The sequence below is a fragment of the Melanostigma gelatinosum genome (assembly GCF_949748355.1).
Source record: "Melanostigma gelatinosum genome assembly, chromosome: 18".
Lineage (NCBI taxonomy): Eukaryota > Metazoa > Chordata > Actinopteri > Perciformes > Zoarcidae > Melanostigma > Melanostigma gelatinosum.
Window position 1 is genome coordinate 1087241 of NC_136651.1, and position 17031 is coordinate 1104271.

Below are 17031 nucleotides of genomic sequence, written 5' to 3' on the forward strand. Positions count from 1 at the left end.
ATCTATAACTATGTATCTATATGTCTATAACTATATATCTATGTATCTATATATCTATATATCTATATATCTATAACTATGTATCTATATATCTATAACTATGTATCCATATATCTATAACTATGTATCTATATATCTATAACTATATATCTATAACTATGTATCTATATATCTATAACTATATATCTATGTAACTATATATCTATGTATCTATATATCTATAACTATATATCTATAACTATATATCCATATATCTATAACTATATATCTTCATCTGAACTAAAGTGTCAAAATGCAAAGTTGTGGTCTGTGAGCCAATGAGAAGAGAGTATGAGTCCCCAGGTATGAAACTTTAACTGACCGTTATGTTTCATGTTGACATAAGTTTGATTCCTACTCACACACTTTGCCAATGCTAAAATGCTAATGCTGGTGAAAGATGTCTTCATGAAGGTGTCCAGCAACACGGATTCCTGTTTGCTCTGTTAGCCTCTCATTCTGAACCGGACGGAGTTCAAGTAATGGAGGAAGAAACTTCCTGTTTGCTTTTCTACTCTCGTATCAGGACGTTAGGTGTTACGCTTCATTCCAGCTCTGCAGAGACGGAGAAAACCACACCTTGTTGTTTTTACACATCTTAAATAACATGTTAGTTAGTGAGCTTTAGCGGTAGCTACGCTAGCAGTTCCTCCCTGTTTCCAGTCTTTCAGCTAAGCTAACTGGTTTTGTGTCAAAGTCCTATCCAGTTGTCAGAATTTAGAAAGTATGTTTCTGCAAATGTTTCTGGGGTTTACGATGATTGTCGATGTTTCTGATGAAAAAATTATATAAATAAAATATATGATAAAAATAAATCAGCTTTGTATCAAGCTTGCAGAAATGCACAATGCCATGAGGCAAGCTAACAGCGCAAGCTAACAGCGCACCGTGGGGCGACCGTGGCTCACTGGGTTAACAGGGTTGTCTGGTAACCGCAAGGTCAACGGTTCGATCCCCGACTGGGACGTGTCACGTGTCGTCGTGTCCCTGAGTAAGACACCGGGAGCCTCTCATTGGCAGCCCACTGCTCCCGATAGCAGTGGGCTGCCAATGTAGCAGGTTTGTCTGTTTGCACTGATGTGCTACAATATCATCTGATAAAATACATTGTCTGGGACCATAAAGAGCCTGAACAGTATATTTCATATATTGACATATAGAATCGATCCTGTTTTGGGTGAACTGCTCCTTTAAGGTGTTCAATAGAACATCAGAGTTGAGTTTTGACTCTTGTTTCTTCTCCGCTGCAGCCAAAGAAGCTGAGCGAGGACCTGGTGCAGCAGTTCCTCCTCCCGGATCAGACTCCTCCGGTCCTCGAGGCGGAGATGTCGCTCCGGGCCGAGCAGCTCGTCAACAACAACAACAACAACAACATCGGCATCGAGCAGTCGGACGGCCAGAGCAACGGTCGCTCTCCGGACCGAGGAAACGGGCGGGAAACCAAACAGGAAGTGAAGACGGAGAGGAGCGAGAAGAAGAAGGAGAGGAGAGAGGAGGTGCAGCAGGTGGAGAAAAGGAAAGAGGAAGGGATGGAGGAGAGGCAGGAGCCGGAGGGGAGACAAGCAGACACGAGTGTGACGGAGGTTCGTCTGATCTGAATTATATGAAGACTTTATTACAGATTCATCAACAGGTCACCAAACACTAATGTCTTTACATAGACATTATTCAAAATGTACAATTTGTGAATTTTAATTTTAGAGACTTAATAAATCCAATGGAAGAGTGTTTTTTAAAGCATAGTTTTAATTCAAATTGATTTAAATGTTTAGCAATTGTCTCCAAATAAACACTGTACGTAAGTAAAATGTATCATGTAAATGCACTCTAATTAATATCTCACATGTTAATATCTCTGCTGTTTCTCCATCAGGTCAGAGATGTTTGGTACGAAGCCGGAACTGTTTGGTTCGTCCACAAGGAGGGGTTCACCCTCGGTGAGTCAATAAACACACACACACACACAGGGACCACGCACACACACACACACACACACACACACACACACACGGACCACGCACACACACACACACACACACACACACGGACCAAGCACACACACACACACACACACACGGACCACGCACACACACGGACCACGCACACACACACACACACACACACACGGACCACGCACACACACACACACACACACACACGGACCACGCACACACACGGACCACGCACACACACACACACACACACACACACACGGACCACGCACACACACACACACACACACACACGGACCACGCACACACACGGACCACGCACACACACACACACACACACACACACACGGACCACGCACACACACACACACACACACACACACGGACCACGCACACACACACACACACACACACACACGGACCACGCACACACACGGACCACGCACACACACACACACACACACACACACACACACACACACACACACATGCACACACACACACACACGGACCACGCACACACACACACACACACACACGGACCACGCACACACACACACACACACACACACACGGACCACGCACACACACACCCACACACACACAGACCACGCACGCACACACACACACACACACATGCACACACACACACACATGCACACACACACACACACGCATGCACACACACACACACGGACCACGCACACACACACACACACGCGGACCAAGCACATGCGCACACACACACACACGGACCACGCACACGCACACACACGCGCGCACGCACACACACACGCACACAAACCACTGTTTATGCTTCGAGGTTATTATTCCACCATGTAACCATCTTCAGCGTTACATGTGTGAAGCTATGAATATGTCCTTTGACAATTTGATCAGAACAGTTTCTTCATCTTCTTTCTTCTCATTCATCATCTCTTCAGGTTTGCGTTTGTCTCTTCTGTTGTTTTCACAGTCCACACTTGTTCTATCTAATTGTTTCGGGATATTATCATCATTATTTTACTTTAATAACCAGTTTTTAAACATTATTTTATGAATTAAGATTAAAATTATATATATTTATTATATTATATTTGTTGTTATTTTATTATTACTTATTTCATTTTATTCTGCTATTACTGTTATTATATTAATTGTATTTCATTTCATTCCTTTAACAATTTGACAATTATTTTATTGTTTCTCGTGCATTTGTCTGAAATCTGTGAAGCACTTTGAACGACACTAACCTGTAAAAAGGTGCTTTACCAATGAAGTTGGTTTGATTGATTGACATTTTTTAAATCTTTAAAATATTAGAGAAAAAAGTCTAGAAAATGAAAACGGATTCATGTATCAGAACTTCTTCTGTCAGACCTGCTGCAGTAACGAGAGGTTTTCTGAAGGGACTCTGGTGCTCAGCAACACTACCACTTCACTCCACAGGGGGCGACAGAAGCAACTCTAAATGAAAGTTCCTTGTCGTAGCTTTAAGTAAAGGATCTAAATCCCACTCAGCATTCATAGCAGGTGTTGTGGTTGTTGATAGATTATTGGTCTCTGATCGGTTGGTATGAACTCGTTTCAGCCACTCAGCTGAAGCCGGACGAAGGCACACCTGAACTCCCAGAAGGCCGAGTGAGAGTCCGCCTGCAGACAGACGGGTCGCTGCACGACGTGACAGAGTACGAGATCGAGAAGGTAGCTCAGGTCTATGTTCTTCTTCTTCTTGTCTGTCGCTGAAGACTTTGCTGGACTCACAGCGGTTCCCTCTCCTCTCACAGTGTAACCCGACTGAGCTGGACCTGTGCGAGGACCTGAGCAACCTGCAGAGCGTCAACGAATCTGGAGTTCTGCACAATCTGACCAGTCGAGCTGAAGCCAACATGCCGCTCACACAGGCGGGACCCAACCTGGTGAACCTGTGGCCTCCGCTGCCGGCTCACAGCAAGGTGACGCATCCACAGTCAGAAGCCCACTGAGAGGAAAGGCGTTCAAACACCAGCTGCTTCGACTGCTCTACAAACACTAGACTTCCTCCACCGCTTGTATTTTGAGAAATATCTTTGTTCTCCAATGAAAAGATTGATCATCAATGACACCAGGTAATGTTTTGTAAAAATGAAAAGCTCACCTCCTCTTCATCTTCGTCAGACCCCAAAGTCTCGGCGAGGGGAGTCGGTGTGGGAGGCTCCTCCTGCTCTGGCTGCTCTGGTCAAACGGGTGTACGTGTCCATGGTCGGCACCAGGAGGGACCACAGTGTGTGTGCGGTGGGACGCAGCGGCACCGGCAAGACCACCGTGTGCCAGGCCTTCACCCTCGCTCTCCTCAGGCAGGCCGGCACGACAGGGCAGAAGATCAGCGGTGAGTCCGGCAGCTGGAGGGGCCCCGGGGGGGACTATGAGTCAACGGGCCCCTGTTCCTGTGCCCCGGCAGCCCCGTTCAGGGAACTGCGCTTTATATCCATACTTCTGCGTATTTATGTCAGACTGTGATGGTTGACCTCCCCCCCACCAGTGGACCGTGTCCAGGCCATGTTCACCATCCTGAGGTCCTTCGGCTGCGTGAGCTCGCCGCACAGCGACGCTTCGTCTCGATTCGCCGCGGTCTTCTCTCTGGACTTCAACCACGCCGGACAGGCTGCCGCTGGACACCTGCAGGCACGAAACACATCAAACATCAAACAGTTTCTTATCTTTGGTTAGATACAAAGATACTCATGTCGTCTTCTCCTTCTGTTCCTCCTGCTCCTCCTCCTCCTCCTCCTCCTCCTCCTCCTCCTGCTCCTCCTCCTCCTCCTCCTCCTCCTGCTCCTCCTCCTCCTCTCTGCTCCTCCTCCTCCTCCTCCTCCTGCTCCTCCTCCTCCTCCTCCTGCTCCTCCTCCTACTCCTGCTCCTCCTGCTCCAGACGATGATGTTGGACAAGTGGAAAGTGTGTCTGAAGACTCAGGGAGAGAGTAACTTCCTGGTCTTCTCTCAGATGCTGGCAGGAGTCGGCACAGCGATGAGGTCATTTACGCATTCAATTACTTTATACTTCTACTCCTCTACATGTACTCTTTACTCCTCTACATGTACTCTTTACTCCTCTACATGTACTCTTTACTCCTCTACGTGTACTCTTTACTCCTCTACGTGTACTCTTTACTCCTCTACATGTACTCTTTACTCCTCTACATGTACTCTTTACCCCTCTACATGTACTCTTTACTGCACTACATTTGTTGGACAGATATAGTTACTAGTTACTTTTCTAATTGATACATTGCATTAAAAGATATATTAATCTTTTAAAATGCAACAAATTGTTAAACCAGTGGGTCCCAATGATTTGGCTTCAGTTTTCAGAAGAGACTGTTTTTAATTCATAAAGGTATAAAAAGTATCCAATGTTTCACAAGGAATAAGAGAGTACCAAAATCAGAGAAAGAAAATTGTATCATAACTTGGTTGCTTCTTCTTCTTCTTCTTCGTTGATGATCCTTCATCAGGACGGAGCTGCAGCTGCATCAGCTTCCTCAGTCCAACTCTTTTGGGATCGTTCATCCCACCAAGGTACAGTAAGAACAGAAGAGCCTCATCAAGATACAGTCAGAGCAGAAGAGCCTCATCAAGATACAGTCAGAGCAGAAGAGCCTCAGCAAGGTACAGTCAGAGCAGAAGAGCCTCAGCAAGGTACAGTCAGAGCAGAAGAGCCTCAGCAAGGTACAGTCAGAGCAGAAGAGCCTCAGCAAGGTACAGTCAGAGCAGAAGAGCCTCATCAAGGTACAGTCAGAGCAGAAGAGCCTCAGCAAGGTACAGTCAGAGCAGAAGAGCCTCAGCAAGGTACAGTCAGAGCAGAAGAGCCTCAGCAAGGTACAGTCAGAGCAGAAGAGCCTCATCAAGGTACAGTAAGAACAGAAGCGCCTCATCAAGGTACAGTAAGAACAGAAGAGCCTCATCAAGATACAGTAAGAGCAGAAGAGCCTCATCAAGGTACAGTCAGAGCAGAAGAGCCTCAGCAAGGTACAGTCAGAGCAGAAGAGCCTCAGCAAGGTACAGTCAGAGCAGAAGAGCCTCATCAAGGTACAGTCAGAGCAGAAGAGCCTCAGCAAGGTACAGTCAGAGCAGAAGAGCCTCATCAAGGTACAGTCAGAGCAGAAGAGCCTCAGCAAGGTACAGTCAGAGCAGAAGAGCCTCAGCAAGGTACAGTCAGAGCAGAAGAGCCTCAGCAAGGTACAGTAAGAACAGAAGAGCCTCATCAAGGTACAGTCAGAGCAGAAGAGCCTCAGCAAGGTACAGTCAGAGCAGAAGAGCCTCATCAAGGTACAGTAAGAACAGAAGAGCCTCATCAAGATACAGTAAGAGCAGAAGAGCCTCATCAAGGTACAGTAAGAGCAGAAGAGCCTCATTAAGGTACAGTAAGAGCAGAAGAGCCTCAGCAAGGTACAGTAAGAGCAGAAGAGCCTCAGCAAGGTACAGTAAGAGCTGAAGAGCCTCAGCAAGGTACAGTCAGAGCAGAAGAGCCTCAGCAAGGTACAGTCAGAGCAGAAGAGCCTCATCAAGGTACAGTCAGAGCAGAAGAGCCTCATCAAGGTACAGTCAGAGCAGAAGAGCCTCAGCAAGGTACAGTAAGAGCAGAAGAGCCTCAGCAAGGTACAGTAAGAGCAGAAGAGCCTCAGCAAGGTACAGTCAGAGCAGAAGAGCCTCATCAAGGTACAGTAAGAACAGAAGAGCCTCATCAAGGTACAGTAAGAGCAGAAGAGCCTCATCAAGGTACAGTAAGAACAGAAGAGCCTCAGCAAGGTACAGTCAGAGCAGAAGAGCCTCATCAAGGTACAGTAAGAACAGAAGAGCCTCATCAAGGTACAGTAAGAACAGAAGAGCCTCAGCAAGGTACAGTAAGAGCAGAAGAGCCTCATCAAGGTACAGTCAGAGCAGAAGAGCCTCATCAAGATACAGTCAGAGCAGAAGAGCCTCATCAAGGTACAGTAAGAACAGAAGAGCCTCAGCAAGGTACAGTAAGAGCAGAAGAGCCTCATCAAGGTACAGTAAGAACAGAAGAGCCTCAGCAAGGTACAGTAAGAGCAGAAGAGCCTCATCAAGATACAGTAAGAGCAGAAGAGCCTCATCAAGGTACAGTAAGAACAGAAGAGCCTCATCAAGGTACAGTCAGAGCAGAAGAGCCTCATCAAGGTACAGTCAGAGCAGAAGAGCCTCATCAAGGTACAGTCAGAGCAGAAGAGCCTCATCAAGGTACAGTAAGAGCAGAAGAGCCTCATCAAGGTACAGTCAGAGCAGAAGAGCCTCATCAAGGTACAGTCAGAGCAGAAGAGCCTCATCAAGGTACAGTAAGAGCAGAAGAGCCTCATCAAGGTACAGTCAGAGCAGAAGAGCCTCATCAAGGTACAGTCAGAGCAGAAGAGCCTCATCAAGGTACAGTCAGAGCAGAAGAGCCTCATCAAGGTACAGTCAGAGCAGAAGAGCCTCATCAAGGTACAGTCAGAGCAGAAGAGCCTCATCAAGGTACAGTCAGAGCAGAAGAGCCTCATCAAGGTACAGTCAGAGCAGAAGAGCCTCAGCGGTGACGGCAGCAGCAGCCGAGCTTCAGGTCCTGCTGTGTGACGGCTCCTCATCTTTGATGAACACATGACTCGTTTATAGTCATCATTTTGTTGTTGTTGTGTTTGGGATCCTGGTCGCTCTTCAACATACTAAGATCTTTTTTATCACTTCAAGACTTTGAAGATGTTTATGTTTGAATTGAACGAGTAGGATTATTCTTTCAAAACAATATATAAGATATTCCCTCTCAATCGTCATTATGACCAATGTTCCCTCTAAGCTGCGCGCTTGAGCAATCGCGCACTGCTCGCACATTCTCAGCGCACAAGAAAATCTATGCAGCGCATAAAATAAAATTCAACATAAACGTATTAATTAATATCTAATATTAGTCCTAATCTTATCTAATCAATTAAACCAATAATAATAATAATAATAATAATAATTTTGTTTTCTGTACTATTTTGCAACGTAACTCAGTGAGTGACAGGTGTCCAGCCAATGATACGATTCGGTTCACTTACGCTACGCAGCCAATCATAGCATTGACACTATTGCCCTGCCCATTCGCGCCGTGCAGGTTAGCTAGCTAACAACAGGGCGGCGGAGTTACGAGACGCAAATGCTAACCCCTTATCATGGCGAAACGAACGGGCAGCGACACATCCACTCACCAAGCCATTGGAAAAAAGAAATGTGGTTCTTTTAAGCTTCCAGTGCAGATTGTGAAAGAGGATTCAGTTTAATGAATCGTATCAAAACAGCATCCAGAAATCGTCTTGAAGTGGCACATTTGGACCAGCTGATGCACATAAAGTCAAAGCAAGAAGCAGACGAAGCCATCAACCTGGACAAAGTGTACAACCATTGGAGAAGTGAGAAGGACAGACGTGAAAAATAAGGTAAAATTTAAGTCAGATTTGTGTATATTCTAGTGACATTTATTAAGATTTTTTACTTATGGATATTAATCATTAAATTATGTTACTACTAGATAATTTATGGGTAGTAGAAATGATAATAAAAAACTGAGTAATTACATATTTTACAGACAGAGTTACACGTCATTGTGCAAAATGTGAATGTGTTTTAATGTGAACAAAATGTTATGTCTGAAAGGTGTATATGTATCATTTCTTCCAGAACAGGACCCTCACACAGGCCACAACAGGACCTCACACAGGCCAAAGCAAGACTCTTCCCATGGCCAAGCAGGACTGTCACATAAAACATACTACACATCTCATGAACAACAAGATTTTTGTCTTTTTCCTTTAAAGTTTGTCAAATCACTTATATTAAAAGTAAACTAGTGAAAATTGCTGCTGTAATTTGATTCTTTTAATAAGCCATGTAACTTGCTATGATCCAAGGTTTTGAACAGGTGTGATACTGGTGTGTGGCCACAGCGTGCACATCTGATGTTGCTCACAGTGGTCCTCAGTGTGCTCAGGGAGCTTGTGTGTATGCCCAGACACATGAAAAATTAGAGGGAACATTGATTATGACCCATTGGAAGTGTGTCGTGGTGTCTCTACTGATGGACGGATGAAGGATGAAGAGGTGATGGATTGATGGATGGTGGATGGATGATGGGTGGATGGATGATTGATCAATAGGTGATGGATGGATGGATGATTGATGGGTGGATGGATGATGAATAGGTGATGGATTGATGGATGGTGGATGGATGGATAATGGGTGGATGGATGATGAATAGGTGATGGATTGATGGATGGTGGATGGATGGATGATGGATGGATGGATGATTGATGAATAGGAGATGGAGAGGTGATGGATGGATGGATGATGGATGGATGGATGATTGATGAATAGGATATGGAGAGGTGATGGATGGATGGATGATGGATGGATGGATGATTGATGAATAGGAGATGGAGAGGTGATGGATGGATGGTGGCTGGATGATGGATGGATGGATGGATGATTGATGAATAGGAGATGGAGAGGTGATGGATGGATGGATGATGGATGGATGGATGGATGGATGGATGGATGATTGATGAATAGGAGATGGAGAGGTGATGGATGGATGGATGGATGGATGGATGATGGATGGATGAATAATGGATGGATGGATGATTGATGAATTGGTGATGGAGAGGTGATAGATGGATGGATGGATGATTGATGGGTGGATGGATGATGGATGGATGAATGGATGATGAATAGGTGATGGATTGGTGGATGGTGGATGGATGAATGATGGATGGATGATTGATGAATAGGAGATGGAGAGGTGATGGATGGATGATTGATGGGTGGATGGATGGATGGATGGATGGATGATGAATAGGTGATGGGTGGATGGATAATTGATGAATAGGAGATGGAGAGGTGATGGATGGTGGATGGATGGATGATTGATGGATGGATGATTGATGGGTGGATGGATGGATGATTGATGCATGGATGGATGATTGATGGGTGGATGGATGGATGGATGATTGATGGGTGGATGGATGATTGATGGGTGGATGATTGATGGATGGATGATTGATGGGTGGATGGATGGATGGATGATTGATGGGTGGATGATTGATGGATGGATGATTGATGAATAGGAGATGAAGGGGTGGATGGATGGATGGATGATTGATGGGTGGATGGATGATGGATGGATGGATGATGAATAGGTGATGGGTGGATGGATGATTGATGAATAGGAGATGGAGATGTGATGGATGGTGGATGGATGGATGATTGATGGATGGATGATTGATGGGTGGATGGATGGATGATTGTTGGGTGGATGGATGATGGTTGGATGATTGATGAATAGGAGATGGAGAGGTGATGGATGGTGGATGGATGGATGGTGGATGGATGGATGATTGATGGATGGATGATTGATGGGTGGATGGATGGATGGATGATTGATGGATGGATGATTGATGGGTGGATGGATGGATGGATGATTGATGGGTGGATGGATGATTGATGGGTGGATGATTGATGGATGGATGATTGATGGGTGGATGGATGGATGGATGATTGATGGGTGGATGATTGATGGATGGATGATTGATGAATAGGAGATGAAGAGGTGATGGGTGGATGGATGGATGGATGATTGATGGGTGGATGGATGATGGATGGATGGATGATGAATAGGTGATGGGTGGATGGATGATTGATGAATAGGAGATGGAGATGTGATGGATGGTGGATGGATGGATGATTGATGGATGGATGATTGATGGGTGGATGGATGGATGATTGTTGGGTGGATGGATGATGGTTGGATGATTGATGAATAGGAGATGGAGAGGTGATGGATGGTGGATGGATGTTTAATCCCCCGGTGCTTCACGCTCACACAATGTATAATCGTTTGCAAATTCACGCAGCTCTAGAGAAGTGTTTTAACGTTGCACTGGATGTGAAGAACACAGTCAGCATATTTCCTGTCAGCAGACGTGGAATCACATCTTTGTTTTTCAAATTAGAAGGGAGATGAGATGTGACTCAGCTGTTCTTCCACTTTATGTAGTGATTGATTTCAGAGACAGACATCCATCTATCTCTTTGTTAGGTTGAGGAGAAACAGCGTGCGTCCGTCGCCTTCACCAAGCTGCTGGTTGCGATGGAAACGCTGAGCTTCTCAGCCGGCGAGCAGAAGGCCATATGGCACGTTCTGGCTGGTATTTACCATCTGGGAGCCGCCGGGGCCTGTAAAGGTAACGCCGCTTCATCATCGTCCCTCACACACACTGTTAACTAACCCTCTGCACACACACACACACACACACACACACACACACACACACACACACACACACACACACACACGGGTTAGTCTTGCTGTGCTAGTGGGGACCAGCATTCACATAATGTGTTACGAGGACCTAACAGCTGATGTCCTCACTGAGACTGAATTTAGTCCTCACATAGATGGCAATACAAAGACAAATTTAAAGTGAGATGGGTGCTCTTTCTCATAAATAAAAGATTTAAAAAAATTACATTTACAGTAATAAAAATGTAATAAAAGTAAATGGTAAAATATGATGAAATAAGAAATCAGTTGTAAATAAGGTAAATAATTACAATTTTTTTTTCTTTCTTACATTTATTGTCTCATTATTATTATTATCATTTAACATATATATATATCAGAAAAGACTTCCTTAAGTATTATTTATTAAGAACATAAATACAGAAACAACGAAAACGTGTTCTCTACTTCAGTATTTCCTTTGATGCTACTGTATACTTTTACTCCTCTACATTTATTTAACAGCTATAATTACTCTGCAAATAAATAATTCACCTTAATTCATCGTCAGGATGTCTCAGTTGTTTTTAAGGTTAACCAAAAATTTATTTCACCTCTATACTTCTCACATGTTTAATTTCAATAACTTTTTGAGGCTCAAAGAGATGAATTATTAATTCATTAGAACCAGAACCAGGACTGAGAGGGTCAGACTCTCAGACCCTGCTACAGTAAAACAAGAGGTTTTTTAATTACAGGAAGTCTGGTGCTCAGATACACTACCACTTTAGTCCACAGGGGGCGCCAGAATCAACACCAAATGAACGTTCCTTGGAGTAGCGTCTCTTGACCCCTCAGATTTATCTGGTGACCCTTTGGAGGGGCCCGACCCCTAGGTTGGGAACCACTATAACTAGCTAACTGTATATAATTAAAGTAGCTGCAACAGTAACATGCTGCTATAACATTGATGGAAGTGTATGTTGTGAAAGTAGGAGTTATGGATGCAGTACTTTGACATGTATTTGTTGTGGTAGCAGTACTTCCTCCACCGCTGTCCTCTGTGTGTCCTCTCTCTTCCCTCGGCTCAGTGGGCAGGAGACAGTTTGTGAACTTCGACAGCTCTCAGGTGGCCAGCGGCGTCCTCGGGTGTGGAGGAGAGGATCTGCACACCGCCGTCTTCAAACACCACCTCCGACAGCTGCTGCAGAGAACCACCGGGGGCGGCAGAGAGAGGAGCTCTGCTGCCGAGTCGGAGGAGGGTGAGACACACACACACACACACACACACTGAATGCTAACATGCTAATGTGCTATCGTGGTACTGTAGAAGTTATGGACCACCGATGCAACAGTTCTAAAGAGACATTTCAGTCAAAGGGTTTGGACGGATGCCGGTGCAGTCATTAAGACCACGTCCTCACTGTGGTCTCTGCAGGTCCCAGACTGACGGCTGCTCAGTGTGTGGAAGGGATGGCTGCTGGACTCTACGAAGAACTCTTCACCTCCATAGTGTCGCTTATCAACAGGTACGGGTCAACCCTGTCTCCTGCAAAATTATGGTCGGAAAAGTATTTTCTCCCGGATAACGGCTGCGGATTGAAACAGTTTGAAACACTAACGTTGTAATATTTGTTAAACGCGATTGTAGCCACAATGTAAAACATGTTTTATGATTTATTAACGTTTCGAGCCGTCCATCCGCGTCCACTGCAGGTAACGTCAGTGATGTCAGACAGTTTGATCAGAAGAACGGGATTATCAATAAGAGATCATTGTTTAGGTAAGCATCTGTAGCTGGAGAACAGGGCTCCAGATAATAAGCAGATGTGTCTTAATTTGACAAAGTGCATTTATTATACAGTAACCTTCACAACCTATACAATTAAGTAACATTTTTAATGCAGGACTTTTACTTGGAACAGAACATTTCTACACTGTTTCATTGCTATGTTGACTAAAAGTATAACTTTAAGCGTAAATCCACCCACGGCATCATTCATAAAATAGATCTATGTGACGAGGCGAGGTTCTATTTCATGACGTAGATTAATCCCAAACAACTCTATCTCAGAATTGGCTGATTTAAAACAGTAGATGATGTTTTGAGCCATTAACAACCATTAATTGTCATGAAATGTCAATATTCACACCAGCATTGATGTGTTTCATCACTTAAAACACACATTCGGTTCTTCCTAAACTAATAGATCTGAGTATTTCCTCCACTGCTGGTTGTTCTTTTGGGCTCATGCTACATTTGTTATTGAGGAACCTACACTGACTGTGTGATGTGTCACATTGATATTTGTTGTTCACCGTTTGTTCTTGTCAACATGAACTTGTTGTCCTTCCAGTGTCCGACTCATAGCGGCCATCTGTTGTTGTGTTTTGTCACTTTTGTGATCACGTGAAAAAGTGACATCAGCTGGTACCCTCCATAGTACATGCACTGTACACACTCCTCTTTACCATGCATACGCGTGTGTGTGTGTGTGTGCGTGCGTGCGTGTGTGTGTGTGTGTTTGTGTGCGTGTGTGTGTGTGTGTGTGGTGTTCAGGGCTCTGAGCAGTCCTCAGCTGACGTTGGCCTCGGTGATGGTGGTGGACGCGCCGGGCCTCAGGAACCCGAGACACTCTGCGGAGGAGCGAGCCGCCAGCTGGTCTGAACTCTGCCACAACTACCTGCAGGAGCGTCTGCTGGAGCAGTACCACACACACACCTTCACACACACGCGGGAGAGATACGCACAGGTAGACCAGCCACTGATTCATGGGTATGGTTTGGTTGTTTCATGTGTGTTTGCTCCACAGACATGTTCAGAAGGTAATATTATAGACTGTGTTGTATGCTCTATAACTCTTTGACATCAATTTACATGCAAAGCAGGTTTTAGTCTTTGATAGAACGTGTTATTTAAATTAAATACAACCAAATTTACTTTAAGTTTCCTTTTAGTTTGTTGTTGTCCGTGGCCATCTTGTTCTTGTCTGTCGCGTCTCGTTTCTGTTTGTCGCCATCTTGTTTCTGTACTTCTCGTTTTTGTCTGTCGCCATCTTGTTTTTGTCTGTCGCCATCTTGTTTTTGTCTGTTGCCATGTAGGTTTTTGTCCTATCGCCATCACTTCAGCATTAGTTTCAGCATCACAAAATGATGTCCTCTTAAGTCACATGCTCATAAAATAGCGTGACAGGAGAAGTATGTCTTTGTACTAATAACTACATTTACACAGATCATAACATACCTGGTCCCAAGAGATTCGTACCTTTTGTTCCACCATTAAAGTAGTTCAGAGTCCACATGAATACCGTCCCACTCAACACAACTCATAGATGCAAAAAGCAAACTGATTGAGTGCTTAGAAGATAAGGCAGCTTCTAGACATTTGTTCTTAATGTCCTCCTAATGTGGGCTACTTCCCCACTGATAGTTTGTTCTCCAAAAGTACGAAAGCTTTTCCTTTATTTCTGGCAGTGAACGGATTACTGAGCCCTCGAGGCTTCTGGTGCTCACAAGAAACCAGCCGGCATCGAACCCACCACGCCCGATAAAGAAACACACTCCTCCATTCTGCTGCTGGAACATGTGGAATCATTTCCCTTCAAGTCTGAAAGTGATCGCGTCAAACAGCAAGAAGAACTTTGTTGTTTCTGCACAGACCTTTGAACAGATTGGACCCAAATTACTGCAGCGACCCTCTGACTGTCCATCCAGCATTTTATGAAATTTTAATTAGCGATTAGCAGAGTTGTACCTTTACATCCGCCATTAAAGTTGCTTCCAATAGTTTTAGGGACAAATTTATGCCAATTCAAGTACAATGAATGTGGATGGTGCAACGGGCAAAAACAGCTCCCTTAATGTACAAGCTTTCACTGTTTCACCGTTCCTCTGGCAGAGCATGGATCCAGGATTCTGCTCAGCAGAAAGCGTCCCAGAAGAGGTCGATGGTTCATTTCTCTGTTGATGATCACATCAGAGAGCGTTTTCTGGCCTTGAAAGGATGATTTCTTCTCAGTCGTGTGTAGTTATAGTTTGCAGAGCCAGGAAACATGTCGGTTTGGAAAATAAATCATCGTTGCGATTGGATCCCTCTTTGGGATTCCGTACATGGGGTTGTTACTTAAATATCCCAAATACTACAGTTGCAGATGAGGAACTTATTGGAATCATTGCTATTCAGGGTTCCTTCTTTTTAAATGTTATCAAGGCAGAAAAAGGCAACAGCACTACATTGATAGTTGCACGATCATTTAGTTTTAGATAAATAGTAATGAGTAATATGTCTCCACACATCTGGTGTCTGTCGCCATCTTGTTTTTTGTCCGTCCCGATCATCTCGATGAGTAATAATGAGTAATATGTTGTGTGTTTCCAGGAGAAGATCCCAGTGGAGGGGGAGAGTCCAGAGAGCAGTGAGGTGGTGTCTGCTATCGATCAGCCGCCTCCACAGGTACGCAGCTCTTTCTTGATGACGCCTCCTTTAAAGCTCACACACCTGAAGGGGAGGAGTCGTATGCGTGAGGGAATGACACTGTTGTGTAATGTCTCCTGTGTCTCCGGAGGAGCGTTAGTCTGATAAAATACTCTTTCACTTCATCAACATTTTATTCTACGTGTCTCATTATAAACGTCTCCTCCAGTAAAGAGTTCACTTTCACCAGAGTGTGTAGAAACATTCAAGTGTGAAACTATGAAGTCTTCATTGATTCATCGGAGACCAACAGTCATGTGACAACAAGGAGGAGACTCTGATCCGTTTCTTTTTTCTTATTAATGCTTTCTGTCGTTACAACTGTGTTACATGTTCTAGTTCTCTCTACTTCTGTCATGATGGTTCTGTTTCCATTGAAACGCAGAAACCCAGCATGTGGTTCAGAGCGGCACATCGTACACATGTTGAATTGAGTCTTTCCATCGTTACTACAAAGTCAATAGATTGAATGCTGAACGTGTCGTGGAAGTGGAGGAGCTCCTCTTATGCTGCTGAAGCAACAAAGGTCCTGGTTGTGTTTGACAAAGGTCCTGGTTGTGTTTGACAAAGGTCCTGGTTGTGTTTGACAAAGGTCCTGGTTGGTTTGACAAAGGTCCTGGTTGGTTTGACAAAGGTCCTGGTTGGTTTGACAAAGGTCCTGGTTGTGTTTGACAAAGGTCCTGGTTGTGTTTGACAAAGGTCCTGGTTGTGTTTGACAAAGGTCCTGGTTGTGTTTGACAAAGGTCCTGGTTGTGTTTGACAAAGGTCCTGGTTGTGTTTGACAAAGCTCCTGGTTGGTTTGACAAAGGTCCTGGTTGGTTTGACAAAGGTCCTGGTTGTGTTTGACAAAGGTCCTGGTTGTGTTTGACAAAGGTCCTGGTTGGTTTGACAAAGGTCCTGGTTGGTTTGACAAAGGTCCTGGTTGGTTTGACAAAGGTCCTGGTTGGTTTGGGAGAAGATGCATCTGGAGAAAATGTTTCTTTCTTATTTTCTAACGGAGCCAGAAATCCTCAAAGCTCCAGCACGTTAAACGCTTGATAAAACAGCTATTCCTTTCTACTTTGTGGTAATTATATATATTGAGTGTGTGTGTGTGTGTGTGTGTTAAAGGTCCGGGCGGCAGATGGAGACCCCAGAGGTCTGTTGTGGGTTCTCGATGAGGAGATGGTGACACCATCCTCCAGTGAGAACAGCACCCTGGAGAGAGTCTGCCAGTATTACAGCAACACTGGTATCTAAACGCCCCCCAGTGCGTGTGTGTGTGTGAGTGTGTGTGAGTG

The 17031-nt window shown here is 44.6% G+C and overlaps 1 protein-coding gene across 3 annotated transcripts in view; it reads left to right on the forward strand.

Moving 5' to 3' along the window:
- Positions 1-1294: 1294 nt before the first annotated feature.
- myo18b (myosin XVIIIB) overlaps positions 1295-17031 on the forward strand; it is a 38204-nt gene continuing 22467 nt past the window's right edge. For all 3 annotated transcript variants that reach the window (XM_079289983.1, XM_079289984.1, XM_079289985.1), the window contains exons 1-14: positions 1295-1622; positions 1913-1976; positions 3583-3695; positions 3779-3946; positions 4149-4359; positions 4513-4655; positions 4903-5003; positions 5486-5549; positions 11095-11239; positions 12369-12539; positions 12716-12806; positions 13838-14030; positions 15656-15730; positions 16862-16982. In XM_079289983.1, the coding sequence (XP_079146109.1) occupies positions 1365-1622; positions 1913-1976; positions 3583-3695; positions 3779-3946; positions 4149-4359; positions 4513-4655; positions 4903-5003; positions 5486-5549; positions 11095-11239; positions 12369-12539; positions 12716-12806; positions 13838-14030; positions 15656-15730; positions 16862-16982 (1918 nt within the window). In that variant the 5' untranslated portion in view covers positions 1295-1364. The remainder of the gene's footprint in view (positions 1623-1912; positions 1977-3582; positions 3696-3778; positions 3947-4148; positions 4360-4512; positions 4656-4902; positions 5004-5485; positions 5550-11094; positions 11240-12368; positions 12540-12715; positions 12807-13837; positions 14031-15655; positions 15731-16861; positions 16983-17031) is intronic.